Here is a 16,675-nt window from a genome sequence, read left to right on the forward strand (position 1 = left end):
AAGATCCATTTTTAACAGCTCTGCATTTCGCGGGAGACCCCGTCCTCCCGACTGCATTAGGAGGGGAAACCGCAGGGTCTTTGTTCTTCCGTCCAGCGCTGACAGTTTAATTAAACCCAGTTTGTGAAGGGGTCGGCGAGGTCGCGCGTTCTCCAGTGAAATCTCAGATCGCCCCATTTCCAGCCACCAGGGCCGATTAATGAGTTAGCCCCTGGTTCCGGCGGAGATGTAAACAAGGGAGCACAACGCACTGACTTGCCTGCCTGGCTCTTTCTGCCAGCTATTCTGGGGCCCTTCTGCCCCCGGATCCTTCCCTGCCTCACACCTTGGCACGGACACAAAGGATTTGGGCCACCCCGTTAGCAGCGGCTTTGTCCCCACATGCAGCTGGGGCTGGCCAGAAAGAAGGCAGGGGACAAGGGCAGAGTACAGTGCCGTGGGCAGGGGGCAGACCAGAGCAGCGAGGCACTCATCGGCCTCCGTTCATGTCAATTCAGGAAACGAGCCGCTGGATATCCAACCTCTCCCTGCGCTTGCCCTGCCCCAGACCTGATCGTTGTCTGCCCCACCCCAGCCTGACAAGGCAGGCCCTCGTGGGACCCTGTCCGAGGGAGGGTCCTGTAGCGTCAGACAGGTGCCCCCACCTTCTCAGCTGAGGCCTGAGCAGAGCACATGGCCAGGCCCAGGGCACCAGGCAACCACCCCACGGGAGTCTGGGAGAGAATCCTTAGTCTTAATTCCAAGAAATGGCTCATCAGAGAACACGGCTAAACCCAGGCCGGGGCTGGCGTTGGCCCTGACCAGTATCCAGCAGGGAGCCATCAGCCTGGGCTGTCCCCAGCAGTACAGGGGGAAGGGCTGGGAAAGCCAATGGCCCTGGCCATTCCCAGCAGTTCAGGGGAGCTGGGAGTGGGGCTTGGGGAGCCGACAGTCCTGCCTGTTCCGAGAGGTCGGGGTGAGCGAGGCCCCTGCGTCCGCATTCTGGGATCGTCTCCGCTGGTTCTTGCCTGTCGTTCCCAGAGTTCAGGTCAGGTCAGAGGCTCCGAGCCAATTCCAATCCCCTCCATGACGGGGACGGAGAAACGCTCTTTGCAGCACGGAGCCGAGTCACTAATGGGCTTTCAGACGATAACATGCCACAAGAGTGGATTGTGATTGGATACTCCGGCCTGGGAGTCAGCAGAGCTGGGCTCTGTCAGGCTCCGACCCTCGCCAGCGTGTGCCCCCACTGCGTGCCTCAGGTTCCCAGCTGTTCCTCCCGCTCACTCTCCCGAGGCTCTGGGGGGCGGTTTGGGAAGGGTTTCGAGACCCACCGTACAGTGGGGAGCGCTGCACGACCAGCATCTCCCTGCCTCGTTGCTTTACTAACATGGCAATGAAGAGTCACAGATGTCCAGGCCAGAGGGGACCGTACGGAGCCTTCGGCCTGGCCCTGCAGGGCACAAGCCACAGCACCTTCCCCAGCCCACAGCTGTTGGCTGAGCTAGCGCGGATGCCTTACCCACGATTTAACACTGCCACATGACACAGAATCCACCTGGCCCCAGGTATGTCATTTCTATGGCTCGTGCCTCTCACCCTTAAAAACGTGTGCTGCATTTTAAGTCTGAATTTGTCTAGCTTCAGCTTCCAAGCCCTGGATCTCGAAGTGCCCTCTGCTCTCAGCGATCCTTCCCCAGTAGGGCCGGCTCCAGGCACCAGTTTGCCAAGCAGGTGCTTGGGGCAGCCACTCCGGAGAGGGGTGGCACATCCAGCTATTCGGCGGCAATTCGGCGGATGGTCCCTCACTCCCGCTCGGAGCGAAGGACCTCCCGCCGAATTGCTGCCGCAGATTGCGATTGCGGCTTTTTTTTTTTTTTTTTTTTGCGCCGGTTGGGGCGGCAGAAACCCTGGAGCCGGCTCTGTTCCCCGGGCAGGGGTTTGTGGGCCAGGAGGAAGTCACCTCTTAACAGACAAAGCAAGTTTCATAATAATTCCTGCAGCACTAGGGAGCCGGAGAGCCAATGTCCGAGACTGGCTCAGCCTGCAGCAAGCCAGAGAGAACACCCGGCAGGTGAATCACCCAGCAGCAGTGTCAGGGGAGCAAGTCCAGCTCAGCGAATGTAGCTTCCGGCTTACCCGGAGGAGCTGCCCTGGAGCACGCCTGGGGAGCTGCAGCCGGCCCGCCAGGAGGACGAAGCCTTGCCCGAGCAGGTTGTTCAGGAGGCAGAGACGGAGGGCCAGACTCCACTCCGTGAATGGCATTACTCTGCAGTGGAACTGAGGGCTGAGCCAGCCATGGGAGAGGAAACCCCCCGGGCAGCACAAAAGCAGGTTTAGTCCCTTGCTCAGGTTTTGGGAATTTCCAGCGATCCAAGAGCATTATGTTCCCTCTCTCGGCAGCTCTCATGCCAAGCCGCATCTCTCCTGAGCAGCTACCCTCAGCCTCCTCCCCTCTCTCCTAGCTGAGCCCCACTACCTGGCCCTCCCACGCGCCTATCGTTCATTGCAGGCAATACATTTGCGCAGTGGTCCCTGCTGACACACGAGCCAGAACCCATTTCTGCACTCAGACCGGCCTCTCTCTCCACAGCTCCAGCGAGGTGCTGGGGATTGCAGGGCTCAGGTGAGAAGCAATCGGAGCCGGACACCTCTAGGGCAGCAAGCGGCACCCCCCAGGTGAGACTGACCTTGCTGCAGTCTGAGAGCTGGGCAGTGCCCTAGGAGTTCTGGTGAAAGCAGCCACGCCATGACTGGCTCTTGCTGGCCCTTGCCTGCCCGGAGGTCTCTGCAGGGCGGGCCGAGGCTCACTGGTAGGGCAGCGTGGGGAACGTGGACGGGTTCTGTAGCACTATCGCCCAAGCCCAGCAGAGCTGGCTCAGCTCCCTTCATTTATCAAAGGCGCCAGTCCCAACGAAACAGCCATAACCCGATGCACAAGGCTCCCCACAGGAGATCTCCCTGCCCAGCCACCACTTGCCCTGCCGGGCAGCCTGAGACAACACAACCCCGCGCCTGCTCTGCAGGGCAGACAGGTCGGGGAGAGGAGGGGCCGTACCACCTTGTCCGCACACTCAGCTGCACCAGTTTCTAGTTACATTGGTGCAAAGTCCCCTGCTGACACTCTAGATTCGGTTCAAGATGGGCTTATTTCAGTTTAACTTAAACCTGTTCCTAGCTAAGCTATAGCCGCATCGCCCGAGACACATATACAGGGAGCTAAGCGCATCCGCGTGGCCCTTGGCACTGGCTGGACTAAATCCATTTTAAATCTCCCCTCCAGGTAAACCAGTGCGACTCTGCACATAGACCAGCTCTGCTCTGGGACCCGCTCCCCTCTCAGCCCCTCTCATTGAAACCCAGAGTCTCCTGCTTGGGAGCAGTGCGGATCCGGGAGCGCCAGGGCAAGGCGGCACCCTACGGGAAATGGCTGACAGGAGCCCCGGGCAGTCTCCCACTCAGTCAGCCGCTGCCTTCCTGACTGTGCTCAGGTCTCTAGCCCGTTCTGCTGCCCGGGTGGGAATCCCAGCAAAGGGAATCTCCAGTTCCCTCTGGAGCTCCAGGCTGCACAGACACTGGAGCACTGAGTGCGCCCCATGCGCTCAGCCCTGCAGGGACCAGTCACACCCCGCACCCACCTGGGCTTGCACTTCACACTGCAGGGCACGGGACAGGCTCGGCTGGCAGCCACGGCAGAGTAAATCCGGAGTAATTTAACAGACAGAGAGTGCAGTTTCTCTGGACTGACACCAGTGTAGAGAAGCAGAATCTGGCCCGGTGTCTCTGGATTCAGGATTACAGCACTGCAGACACGTCCCAGACCCTTCCTGGAATACCCTCCAATCCTCGGAGCTCCACGGTTACTGCTGGAACGTACCAGCTCCTAACGAGGACAGCAATTGTTATGAAATACACCCTACAGCAAGGGAGTGTTTGGTTTCACACACACCTTCCTCCTTCACGGACCCCGCAGCACTTCACTCGGCGAAGGATTAGACACAGGACAAGCAACAGCGCTCTGCTCAGCTCGCCTGAGCTCACGCCCCGCTTGGGATACAAACGCCAGCACAGAGACAGTGGAGTTAGCGCCGTTCGGACCATCAAAGAGCAGCCGGGATAGCTGAAAAATCAGGATCCAGGCATAGTCACAGTTCCAAAAAACAACATTTCAGAGAGTCCTGGCAACTGTCATTTCCCCACCAGGAAAGGGCTAAAACACACTCAGAAAGGAAATGGTTGGAACAAACAACAAAATAAGAACAGGGAGGCCAGAGCAGAAACAGGCCAAGGGCTAAGAGCTGCCACACCACACAAAGCAAGGTCAGAAAGGATTTCAAGCTGTCCCTGCCGCCCATTTGCATCCCTCCTGCATCCCCCTTTGTCCGGACACTTGCACATTAGGCCAGGAGCTGTTCAAGGCAGGGATGGTCCCTTCTCAGCTGTCTGCACAGCTCCGTGCACACCAGCATGGACTATAAATAATCACACCGTGAAAAGAGACAGAGAGGGAGCCGTGACAGCTCTCGCCATCCCAGACCCCGCGGGGGCCACCCCACATCTGTATCCCGCTGATGGGATTTTATTTCAGAGCCTGGTATTAAAACCCAGCACAGGTTAAAATGAAAATGTTCACGGTTTACACTCGTTACCCTAATTGTTTTTTCTTTTTATGTAATAGGAGCCTTTGAAGCAGGACGGCCCTTCCTCATGCTCCACCACCGCAGAGCTGAGACCAAGGGAAATGCCAATCCATAATTAATTGGAAGGGTGCATTATCAGCTGCCATTACATATGCCAATTTTGGGCACTGATCCACCGTTTCACACACTCCAAGCTGGCAGCCCCAGGCTGGTTTTAACCCTTTACAATACATTTGTGAACGGACTCTTGGGACCAGCTCTCTGACGGGCAAAAGAGCTTATTCCAAACCTGCTGGCTGTGCCAACAAAACCTGCCCTGCAGCGCTGCCGAGCCGTCAGTCTAGGTGCTTTCCTGGCCCTCAGCCCCCTAGTGTGACAGCTCCTCATGCTCATTCATGGGCTCTATCCTCGCACACCCCTGTGAGGCAGGAACTATTATCACGACCTTACAGCTGAGAACTGAGACATAGGCTAGAGGAAGTGACTCGCCTGAGGCCTCTCAGGGAGCCTGGGCCCCAGCCCAGTGCCCCGTCCACTAGCCCACTCTTCCCACTCACGCAAAGTCCAAAGCGGTCCAGCTGCTGAAGGAGATCACTGGGTCAGCAGCACAAAAGGAAACTGCTCTAAGCTACGGGGTGCACCTAGAAAGAGTCTAGGTCCGTACTGTGTGACTCTCCGCCCTCGAACCCCCGTCTCTAGAGACAGCCAACTTACATTCCAGCCAGGCTGTTGCCCAGAATCCTACTAGCATCTGGTGTTTACATTTGCCGTGGAAGTTGGATGGAGACAAGGGGATGATTATTATTTAGAATTTGTAATAGCGTTGTTAAAAGACTTTCCCCCCACAAGAATGGTACCGAGAACCCAGCCACCCACAACGGCCAAACCGCCCCGACAACCACAGCCCGGGGACAAACCAACCCGCCACAAGAAAATTCACAACAGTTTAAAAAGCACAAACTCTTCCTCAAGCAGAGTTTTTACCCTCAAAAATGAGACGTGGCAGACGCTCCGTGGAGCCCCCAGGGCTATTGACTTTACACAGGAGGTGCCCAGATACCACGGTGCTGGACACAGGCTGGACGGACAGATAGAAGATCTGTAAAAAGAGAGAGGCAAGGCACGTATACAAGCTCCCTTGTAATGTACGGCCATACTCCTCTCCCTCCTCCTAGCCGCTAGAACTCCGGCTCCTGACTCCCGTCTAACCTTCTGCTCATCTTGGCTGCAATACAAATCAAATTGGGGAAAAACACTAACTAGGCCTCATCGAAGCTCCGGTTCTCCAGCATTCCCCACAGCCCCGGCCTGGCTTGATTCTATTAGCAGCATTACGGGGACTCGCTGTCCCTCTGGGCACTTACACAGCGCTCAGGGCCGGGTGTCTGAGCAGCGCTGCCTCTGTTTTGTTGCACCAAGTCTGTATCAGCCCCTGGGGCATGGGGGTTATTCCAGCCAGAGCAGGGGTAAGAATCAGCGTGTTCTCAGGCTGGGGAGACGGGGGGTTGAACTCTGCACGGGGTGGGGACCAGCATGGACTGACCCCCGGGACATCCGCAGGCCTGAAACTCGCCTGGGAAGAGAATCCGGCTGGGGGATCAAACCCTCCGCCAACCGCTCATGGCGTTTCCGAGGTAAAGGAGCTAATGGGAGCTCAGTCGCTGACCAATGGCAAAGCGCCAGATCAAGTCATCTGGTGCCATAGTAACGGCTGCCTCAGAAACGGGCCCTTTTCAGGGTGCTTGGCACAGGCCACCCCGTCTCTTGTCCTTTTCTCTCACACACAAAGCGGAGGAAACAATCTTCCAGACACTTCCCCTCGCCCCCTCCCCCCAGCCTCCGCACCTGGAGGGGAGCAGGGCCCGGCCTGTGCTGAGAAATGGCCTGACGCATTTTCTCCCCGTCCCCGGGGGAGCCCCTAACAACAGGGGCCAGCGCTGGGCTCGGAGCGAGCCAGGCTGCTCCTTCGCAGGCCCCTCTGGAGATGCCCCTTGTCAGGACCCGCTGCCCAGCATGCCCCCTCCAACGCAGGCCAGAGCAGCCATGGGACCCGCTGGGCACCGAGTGGCAGGAATCCGCCTGCCCAGGGCCCGTTCAGACACTTCGGGGAACGCTCGCCAGGGCGCGGTGCCGAGGGAAACCCAGCTCCCCCCGCCCCCAGCATCCCACCACCACCACGGGAGCCATACAAATAACACGGGTCTGCCCTGGCACCTCTCCTGCGCCAGGCGCAGCGCCCCCAGAGCCCCAGCCCCTTCGGTGGCTCCCGTCCCGTCTCCCCCACCCCACACACTTCCATCAGACAAGGGCCTTTTTCCTTCTCCTGAAAGGCTGTGCAGTCCCTGCCTCAGATCCAGATGCATCCCGACGCGCTAATTAGTGACTGAAGGTTCCTGCTGCCTTTGCATTCATTATTGTTTTATTAGCAGCTGCCTCCTTGCTTTCACCTTCCCTCCAGCATCGCCCGCCTCCCCTTGGGCCAGGCACACTTCACAAGCCAACAAAGCAAGAAATGCCGGTCTGGGGACGGGAAGGGTGAAGAGAGAATTAAGGAGACACCAAACAAGGGAACTCAGCTCTCTCGGGGCCAGCACGCCCCCCCAGGCTGCAGGTCGCCCGCATGGAGAGGACAGCAGTGCGGCTGCATCCCCCAGTCCTTCAGCACCCCTGGAACGAGGCTGAATGTGCAGGCGGAGGGGTTAGACAGTGGCCCAGCCCAGCACCCAGAAAGCACTTGGCACCTCTCACTTCCCCTCTCTGTGCACACACAGAACAGAAGTGGAAAAAGGAAGCACGGCAGATGTCGGTCACACCCCGGCCACCCAAAAGGGGCCCTGAGAACATCCCCCCCAAGAGAGAGAGAGAGAGAGGTTCCAGCTCTGTCCTGCCCTGGCTCTTGGCAAGCGCTGAACGCACAGACTGCTGTCTCCGTAGAGCACATGCTGCCTTCTCAGCCGGTCCCTGCCCAGCAAGAACCAAGGGGCAAAGGCACTCCAGAAAGATTCACGCAACGACACGTGCTAGAAATTCCAGTCTTAATCCTCGGAGCTCAGGCCCAGCCTGCGCGGGCTCCCGACGATACCAGCCACGCACAAGTCGTGCAACCCAGAGACACGCTGCACCAACAAACCACCATCCTGGGAAACACGGCGCACAATGGAGACTTTGGACTCCAAGACAAGCGTGCCGCTGAGCCGGAGAAAGCGTTTCCAGCACTGCCAGCCCGCAGCATCTAGCAGTAGCGTCTCCTCCAGCTCGCACCCCAGGCAAAAGGGCTCCACCCTACACACCAGGATATACACACGCAAGGAAATGCTCTCCAGGCACAACAGAGCTCCCGGCACTACTGGGGAAAGTTCCCCTACCAAACTGCTCCATGACAGCCAGGAGAAACCCATGTCTGACACTTGGCTTTGCACCCCAATACCTCAGCCCTCTCCTCCCAGTTCCTCCACCGCCACGCTTCTCTAAGGCCCAAAGAAACACCGGTTTCCAACCCAGCTGCCTTGCTAGCCAGCCAGAACATGGCACGCCCAGAAACCAGCTCCTAGAATGCCAGCTGGAGTTCAGCATGGCGGCACAAATTGAAAACCAGCAACCCCACCTTCGGGAGCAAGTCTAGCTCGGCTGCAATCAACACAGCAGCTCAGATATCCCATCCGCACAGCCTGACGCTTCACACAGCACACGCCGCTCTACCGGAATCAGCAAGGTGTTTCACACAAAGATGGGCTTTGCTGCTGGCCTCCACCCCCTGCTTAGGGCTCACCATGATAGTTCATCTCTCACAGACAGCAGGGTAAATCCGACGCAGCTCTGTCCAAGTCGATGGGGTTACACCAGTATAAGTGAGTTTAGAATCAGGGCCACAAGGGGAGCCAAAGGAAAGACATAGGAAAGGTATGGGAGAAACCAGAGCTCACAGCCTCGCTTCATGTGTAAAAGGGTCACATTTCAAGGTCTCTGGGACTCCAGCTGGACAGGGCCCTGGGGTGTTTGTGTTCCTTTAAATTTCACATTAGCACAGACAAACCTGCATGTCACAATACTAACACTGCTCAGCCAGCCAGTTTGTTAGGCAGTGCTCATTTCTTTAATAACATTTAACAGCCTTTAAAGATGCTGATCCTTCAGCTCTTCCACGGCTGATTTCTTTTCATACTGCAGACGTCGGGTAATGAATTTACGTCACTCCAATTAAACAGGTTTCCTCGCATCCCAGTTAATTCCCCTTCGGATAAAACCCCAGTTAACCCCAGTGCAGCGCCGAGAACGCTGGATCTAACCCTAGAACTGTGCTGCATTCCCACCGGGAGAGGTCGCCGCGCCGACATGCCCGGCTCTGTGTGGCGAGCCGGGGCCCCCTCGCTGTCTGAGCCGTCCAAAGGCAGAGGACGGAACCTCACGCGATAAGAAAGGTACTCACAGTCGCGACAGGGCCTGGTTGTTCTGGAACAGAAGCTCCGGCAGTGTGTGCAGCTGGTTCCGATTCAGCCGTCTGGGGAAAGGGAGAGAAAGGGTTACAGGGAGTCACCTTTTCAAGGAGGAAGGCAATGATCCCAGCCCAACAAGGATCCGCAGTGCCCGGCTCCGAACCCCTGGGACTGGATGCAGGGATGGCTCCAGTGAGAGAGGAATGCTGGGGGGCCCATACAGGGTAACTTCAGTGTTACTGGGCCAAAATCAGGGCGTTCCTCACATTCTCTCCACTGAGAACCACCCGTCTCCTTAACGGTTAGTCTTCTTAGTCCATAGCTAGCCGAGGGGTGTGTGGGACACCCTGCCCAGGAGTCTCTAGGCACTAAGAGATTTTTGACAATGGGCCCCGGAAGTTGAACTCCTAAGTCCACCTTTAGGTACCTAAGTATGTGGCCTGATTTTCAGCAGCTCGCACTGAAATCGTGGTCAGCACAGTCAGGCCCGAGCTTTGGTGCAGCGCAGCCCAAGGCCAGGCGGTCTCCTGCCAGCTCTAGCGGACTCCAGCAAAGGGCAGTTAAATTCAGCCTGTCGCTCAACCTCTGCTCGGCTCCTTCTTCACCAAAGCCCCAGACCTCCACGCTCTGTACTTCCTACCCACCAGCGCTCACCCCTACTCTTTGCTGCGGCTTTCCTCTGAGTCGACAGCACAAAGCCTTACTCCCTGCTGCGGGAGTTACACGCCCCCCCACCCCTTTGCTGAGACGTCCTGGCGGCGCACGACGGCTGAGCGGGGGCCTTGTCTATGCACAAAAGTCGCCCTGGTTTAACGGAACTGGTTTAGAAACTGACTTTGTTTCCTTGCCTGGACGCTGGTTTCAGTGTGAGAGCAGCGGCCACACAGGAGCATTGCAGTGATGTGTCTAAAGCAGACCCTGGTGATCGGTCCATTGGTTCTCAACCCACGGCCCAATCAGCACAGAGCTGCAGCCCATGTGACATCTGCAGGGCCATACAGGCAGGATATCTATTGTGTGGATGCGGCCCATGTAACACAGAGCGCTCCACAGGCGGCTCGCAATGGCCAACAGGTTGAGAACCACTGACCTAGTCTGACCCCTGGATAGCACCAACAATAGAACGTCCACACTAACTCCTAACACAGGTGCTGGGTCTAGGGGTACAGGGGCTGCTGCACCCCCTGGCTGGAAGTGGTTTCCACTATATCCAGGCGTTCCAGTCTGGTTCAATGGCTCTCAGCCCCCCACTGTACACCCTGCTCCAGCCCACTGACTCCTGACCAAAAGCATATTGTTCAGCAAAACATCCCAGCTTGATTTTAAAATGGCCAGTGCTGGAGAATCCACCACAGCTCTTGGTAAACTGCTCCGATGGTTAATTACTCTCCCTGTGCGGCCCAGGCTCAGAGCTGGGGCCACTTACAGAGGATTGCACAGACAGTATCAGCTGCGGCTTTGCCTGGTAACCCGCTGCCCCATCGGCTTGGCGAGGCAGGTTCTCAGTTTGCAGAGTCTCTTCATTTAGCAATGACTGAACTAGAACGGGTATCGCCCTCGTTCGCAGTACTTTACATACACAATATTAGTATTGGTTGTATCGGATTTCCTCCACCGTTAAATGCAGCCACCTCTGGGCAAGACAAGCAGCTGTTTAAAAAGCCCACAGCAACATTGCAGTTTAGGACAGAAAGTGAAGGAGACCACTCCACTGTGACACTGGGTTCAGCCCTCAGTTAGGTCTGCACCGCGAAGTCTCAGAGCCCAGATCAGCTGACTTAGGTTCACACTACGGGGCTAAAAATATCAGTGCGGACGTTCCCACTCGGGCTGGGGCCAGGGCTCTGGGACCCGAAAGCGGGAGGCCTCAGAGCCCAAGGTTCAGTCCAAGCAGGAAGGTCCACACTGTTATTTTTAGCCCTGTAGTGAGTCGACCCAGGCTCTGAGGCTGAGCCATGCTGCCGCGGGGTTTTCTTTCTGTGCAGGCGGACGCCACGAGGGGACAGCGCCCCCACTGAGCCGCAGGCCCCACTCTGCAGCCCGGCACCCTGCGGGAACATGAGTCAGTTCTGATTCGAGATGAACGTCCGCTCCTGAGTCATCAGCACGCGTGTGTGTGCCTTGGAGGCTGCCCAGTCCAGCCCTGAGCAGGCCTGACTCTGCTTCCCGGAAGAGAGCGGCTGGGTCCCAACCCAAAGCGGTGTGTGCGGTGTCTGCTGACCTACCTGCTGGTGCAGGGTTTGCAGTGCACTGAAGGAGCTGCTAGGCGAGGTCCCAGCTGCGCTCGTGGCTGATTGGCACGCAGACGCGTTAAGCACATCGCTGAGGAGTTATTTGGATCCCCGAGGGAAAAGGAGCAGATTGGGACGCGTCTGAGTGCAAACGGTGGGCAGCTCCGCGGCTGGGGTATAAAACGGTTTGTCCTCCAGCCATCTGTCTGTGTTAGCGAGAGAGCAGGGCCCGTCCCCCGGCACCACACCCCGCCGAGACACTGCCATGCCCTGCTCTCAAACGGGGTCTGACTTCAACCACTCCCACAGGAGTCCTGCCCCACAGATTATCCTGCTGGCACCTGAACTGTACTGGAGAGCAGGGATGGACCAGGGTCTGCTCCAGACCCCCACCCCATTCTCTTTAGCCCCTCCCATCCCCACAAGGGTCTTTGCTCAGGCTGTTCAGAGCAGTCAAGTGCTCTCTCTTCTCCAGGGCATGAGTGCAGTTCCAGGCCCTGCCAGCACAGGGAAAGCAGTGGGCTGCACCCAAATCCACCCCACGCGATAGCACAGCCACTGGCCCCCCAGCAGCTCGCGGGACCACCGACCCTTCTGCGGTCTGCAGCAATAGCGGCCATTCCCCTCTCCCCCTTCCTGTCCCGCAGCGCCCAGGCACTCACAGCCGCTCCAGCTCCTTCATGTCGTCAAATGCTCCCCGCTCCACCACGTTGATCTGGTTTTCCATCAGCTGCCTGGAAAAGGGAGGCAGAGAGAACAGGTCAGAGCCGAGACGCACGGGGGCAGCGCGCTCACTCGCCGGGAATCCACGGGAAGCCCCCGCACCAGAGCCTGGGGACTGGCTGGGCAAGGCATGCTCATTCCAGGGGTGCAATGGCCCATGTCAGGGGGGGCCGAGGCCCTGCCATGCTCCCTTGGAGCAGGGGCCACTGTCATAGGGACCCCGGCCACCTCCCGTCAGCGTCACTGGGAGCTAGCCAGGGAAAGGGCTGCTTTGTTCAGACGTCCCAGCTAGGCCACTCGCAGCCACCCTCCAGCACCCGCCATGGTGCCGGGCTCCCAGGTCACTGAGCCGGGAGCCCCCTAGCCCACGGGTGTCACACGTCTCCTCCTCGGCACCGCGTTGGTGTTCAGCGCCGTCGGAGCAGCTCCCGGCTAAGAGCTCGGGCCTGGCTCCCAGCAGCATCCATTTCCATCACTTGGTTTCCACGCCCGTGGAGGGCACGCAGGCCTTGCCGGCAGTGAGCCAGACGGAGGGCGAGGGCCCAAGTCCCTCTGGGATACTGGGGTCCAGGCAGCAGACCCCGGGGCGTGGCCCGGTCAGTCATGTGGAGCAGGACCCTCAGGCACACGCTCACTGTTCCTTTCATCCCAGCCCCCTTTACCGTCAGAGGAGTCGCCCGCCTCCCAGCCCAAGTCACCAAGGAGGCCAATGACCTCTGACCCCCCCCTTTAAACCGTGTTTCCGACAGCAGGGGCCCTATGGTGAGCCCGGGTTCCCCTCCCCCGCTTGCCCCAGTGCTCTCTTAGCCTGGGATTTAGCAGCACCAGCCTCCCAAGGCAGAGTCCCATCTGGGTCAGCCCCGGCCCGGGCAGGCCTCTCCCCCCCAGGCAGCGCCCCCACCCCCGGCACAGACACTGCTAGCACTCGGGCCAGGGGACTCACAGGACACGCAGCTGCTTCAACCCCGAGAAGTCGTTCCTGTTGATCCGGGTGATGTTGTTCCCGTTCAGCTCCCTGAGGAGAGAAGAAGGGACGGTCAGCGAACCGGGGCGGATGTACGGCAGGGTTGGAGCCCTGGGCTCCCGCAGCCAGCGCCCGGGGAGGGCTGAGCTCCCCCAGAGGCAGGCAGGTGCCAGACGACAGCTAGATTGAACCGGGCTTCTCCATGGACCTGGAAACAGGCAGCACTCCTGGCTCTGACACCAGCCAGCACCAGCTGCTGGCCAGGAAGGGGCGAGGACCCTGCAAATGGCCAGTTGTTAATGGTCAGCTCATGCCCCAAAGCAGGGGGGTTTACAGCCCTTCTCAACACCCCAGCTGTTAGTCTGTCTTTGGCTGTTCCCACTGTGACGCGTTGGACCCCTGGGGAAGCTGCCTGATGTGCTGAGATACCCCTGAGTCTACCTGTTCTGCCAGCCTGGGCCCCCTTAACCTGTCTGGCTGAGCCAGGCTCTAAAAACCTCCTCTAACCCACACACAGGCTGGGCCACCCCCAGCCGCATATCAGCTTTGGGCACACTCAGCTTCAGGGACTTGCTCCAGCACTCAGATGTCCAGCTCCCTTGGAGTGCAGACCCAAAGAGATACTATGAAATTCACCCCCTCCCTCAAGGTGGAGAGAGGTGTGCACACTTCTTGCCCCTCCCCCCAGTTAGAAATTACAGAAACTGGGTTTAATAATAAATAAAACAAATGTTATTTACTATAAAAGGCAGATTTTAAGTGATAAAAGGGGTAACAAACAGAACAAAGCCGATTACTAAGCAAATGAAACGAAACAGGCAAACTAAGCTAGTTTCACTAAAGAAATCGGTTACAAATAGTATTTCTCACCCTAGACCAGGGGTTCTCAAACTGGGGGTTGGGACCCCTCAGGGGGCTGTGAGGTTATTACATGGGGGGTCATGAGCTGTCAGCCCCCACCCCACACCCCGCTTTGCCTCCAGCATTTATAATGGTGTTAAATATATGTGTTTTTAATTTATGGGGGGGGTCACACTCAGAGGCTCGCTATGTGAAAGGGGTCACCAGGACAAAAGTCTGATAACCCCTGCCCTAGATATTGTTGTGGGCAGGTTGCAAAGTTTCTGTGGTTCACAGTTCCAGTTCTATTCCTTTTCAGACTAGACCCCGTCTCAGGCTGGACTCTCCCTTGCCTTCAGTTTTTCTTCTTGGGCAGACAGGCCATGGAGAGGAGGAGCATTCAGTAAATCAGAACCTTTCCAAGGACATCTCACCTGAGCCACCTGGCATAAAAGTCTCTCTCAGTTATGTCATGTTCATATCATCAGCATATGTCCGTAAGGAATGTGGGAGGTCACGTCACACCCATTATCCAGGCCAATGGCCGGCGCTTGGCTCTTGGCCTCAGTGAGATCTTGTAGCAGCAAGTTCCACAGGCTCCTTGTGGGCCGTGTGCAAAAGCATTGCCATGTATTAGTTTTTAATCTGTCCCCTTCAATGGCATTGAATGCAGGGTGGGTGTGACGAACTGGGACTGTTCTTGCTGGGGTGTGGGAATGCTGACAGGGGAGTGTGACTAGGATGGTCTGCATCGGAGGATGGGAGTCGGCCCGAGGGAACATACCTGAGCTTGTAACATGAGAACCCAGGAGGGGGTTGGAGGTCAGGTGACTCCGGGGCCCGGGAAACTGAACAAAGGCTGTGGGAGGGGGTCGCTGAAAGCAGAGTGCTGGAAGCAGGCTGGAGAGATGGCTGGGAGGCAGAGATGGCTCTGACCCCCCCAAGGGGGGTGGGCTGGCATGCCCTGGGACCCCAAGCTGGACCTAACTGAGGGGGGCCCCGTTGTCTGTGCCTGCAAGACCTGTCTTGGACTGTATTCCTGTCATCCAAATAAACCTTCTGCTTTACTGGCTGGCTGAGAGTCATGGTGAATCGCAGGAAGCCGGGGGTGCAGGGCCCTGAGTCCCCCAATACTCCGTGACAACTGGTGGCAGAGGTGGGATCTACTGCACCCCATGGACGGCGCTTCCTGCAGTAAGTGACTGGGGAGCAGTAAAACGAAGGGGGATTGACAGGGACCAGGCCTGCTGAAGAGTGGGAGAGAGACGGTTATTACCCCTGGGAGTGTGTGACCAGCGAGAAGGACTTTTGCAGTAACAGGGTCCCCCAGGGGGATCGCAGCGAGTGGTCCCAGGGGCGGAGGAGTCTGCAGCTCGACCCTGGCAGAGAGGCGGTGACCTCGAGAAGGGCTGGCACACTAGGGGTCCCCCTGGGAACTGTGGGGAGCTGTGAGCACACAGGCCGGTGAGTGGCCAGCAGAAAGATGTATGCCAAGCGGCTTAAGAGCGACCTGGTGGAGCTGTGCAAGCAGAGGGGGCTGTGCATTGGGAGGCTCACCAAAGAACAGCTCATTGCCCAGCTGGAGACGGAAGATCGCGCGAATGAACTGATCCCTGTGTCTCAGGGAAGCAGCCTGGCAAATGCAGCGCAGGCACCAGTGTCTGTCCCAGCTGGGAGTGGTCAGCCGGCTGCTGAGGGCTTCCCGAGACCCCTCCTTCCTATGCCTAGGGGAAGGGTGGGGAGGAGCCCAGCAAATACCGAAGGCGCCGTGACCCCCCCGGCCAGCAGGGGATCCCCCCGGCGAAGCTCGCCGGCCAGCAGAGGATCCTCCCGGCGACGTTCGGCATCCGTGGAGCGGAATTGGCTGGAATGGGAGAGAGCTAAAACTGAGAGAGCTGGAGGATCGTGAATGACAGAGACAGCATGAACGGGAGGAGAAAGAGAGACAGCATCAGCGTGAAGAGAGACAGAGACAGCATGAACGGGAGGAGAATGAGAGACAGAGACAGCATGAAGAGAGACAGAGACAGGAGAATGAGAGACAGCGTCAGCATGACCTGGAACTGGCGAGATTGAAGGGCAGCGAACCCCCGGCTGCGGTGAGTGAGGGGGGACCCAGGACTGCACGGAGCTTTGATAAGTGCATCATGGCCCCATACAAGGAGGGGGAGGACATGGATGACTTCCTGGAGGCCTTTGAGACGGCCTGCGAGCTGCACCGGGTTGATCCCGCGGACAGACTCCGGGTCCTTACCCCCTTACTGGACCCCAAAGCCGTGGCATTGTACCGCCAACTGAGAGAGGCAGAGAAAGGGGACTACGAACTATTCAAAAAGGCCCTGCTACGTGAGTTTGGGCTGACTCCTGAGATGTACCGGGAAAGGTTCCGGAGTCAAGATAAAACCCCTGAGATCTCATATCTGCAACTAGCCGTCCGCATGGAAAGATACGCCAGCAAGTGGGCTGGTGGGGCCCAGACGAAGGAGGACCTGATTAAACTGCTGGTACTGGAGCAACTGTATGAGCGGTGCCCATCTGACCTGAGGCTGTGGTTGGTGGACAGAAAGCCAGAGAACCCGCGACACGCCGGGCAGCTGGCTGATGAGTTTGTAAAGAGCCGGTCAGGGGGTGGCAGGGAGGAGCCCCAAAGGAACAGGCCCGCCGCGATGCAGAGAGAGAGTCACCCTGGGACCTCCCAAAGGGGGAATATGGGGAATCCCCTCCCACGGGGAATGCCCAGCATCAGGGACAACCGACCGGCTCGAGGGGACCCACGGGACCTGAGCTGCTATTACTGCGGCCGAAGAGGCCACGTTCGGGCCCAGTGCCCCAAGCTCAAGGACAGACTGAGCAGACCGAACCCGC

At 58.1% G+C, this 16,675-nt stretch overlaps 1 protein-coding gene across 1 annotated transcript in view; it reads right to left on the minus strand.

Annotated features, from left to right (window-relative positions):
* SLIT1 (slit guidance ligand 1) overlaps positions 1 to 16,675 on the minus strand; it is a 139,264-nt gene that overhangs the window by 100,329 nt on the left and 22,260 nt on the right. Inside the window, exons 2-4 of the mRNA XM_054035641.1 lie at positions 12,950 to 13,021; positions 11,946 to 12,017; positions 9,046 to 9,117 (exon numbers count right to left, since the gene is read on the minus strand). Of these exons, the coding sequence (XP_053891616.1) occupies positions 9,046 to 9,117; positions 11,946 to 12,010 (137 nt within the window). The 5' untranslated portion in view covers positions 12,011 to 12,017; positions 12,950 to 13,021. The remainder of the gene's footprint in view (positions 1 to 9,045; positions 9,118 to 11,945; positions 12,018 to 12,949; positions 13,022 to 16,675) is intronic.

This window comes from Malaclemys terrapin, chromosome 7 (genome assembly GCF_027887155.1).
Source record: "Malaclemys terrapin pileata isolate rMalTer1 chromosome 7, rMalTer1.hap1, whole genome shotgun sequence".
NCBI classification, from domain to species: Eukaryota; Metazoa; Chordata; order Testudines; family Emydidae; genus Malaclemys; species Malaclemys terrapin.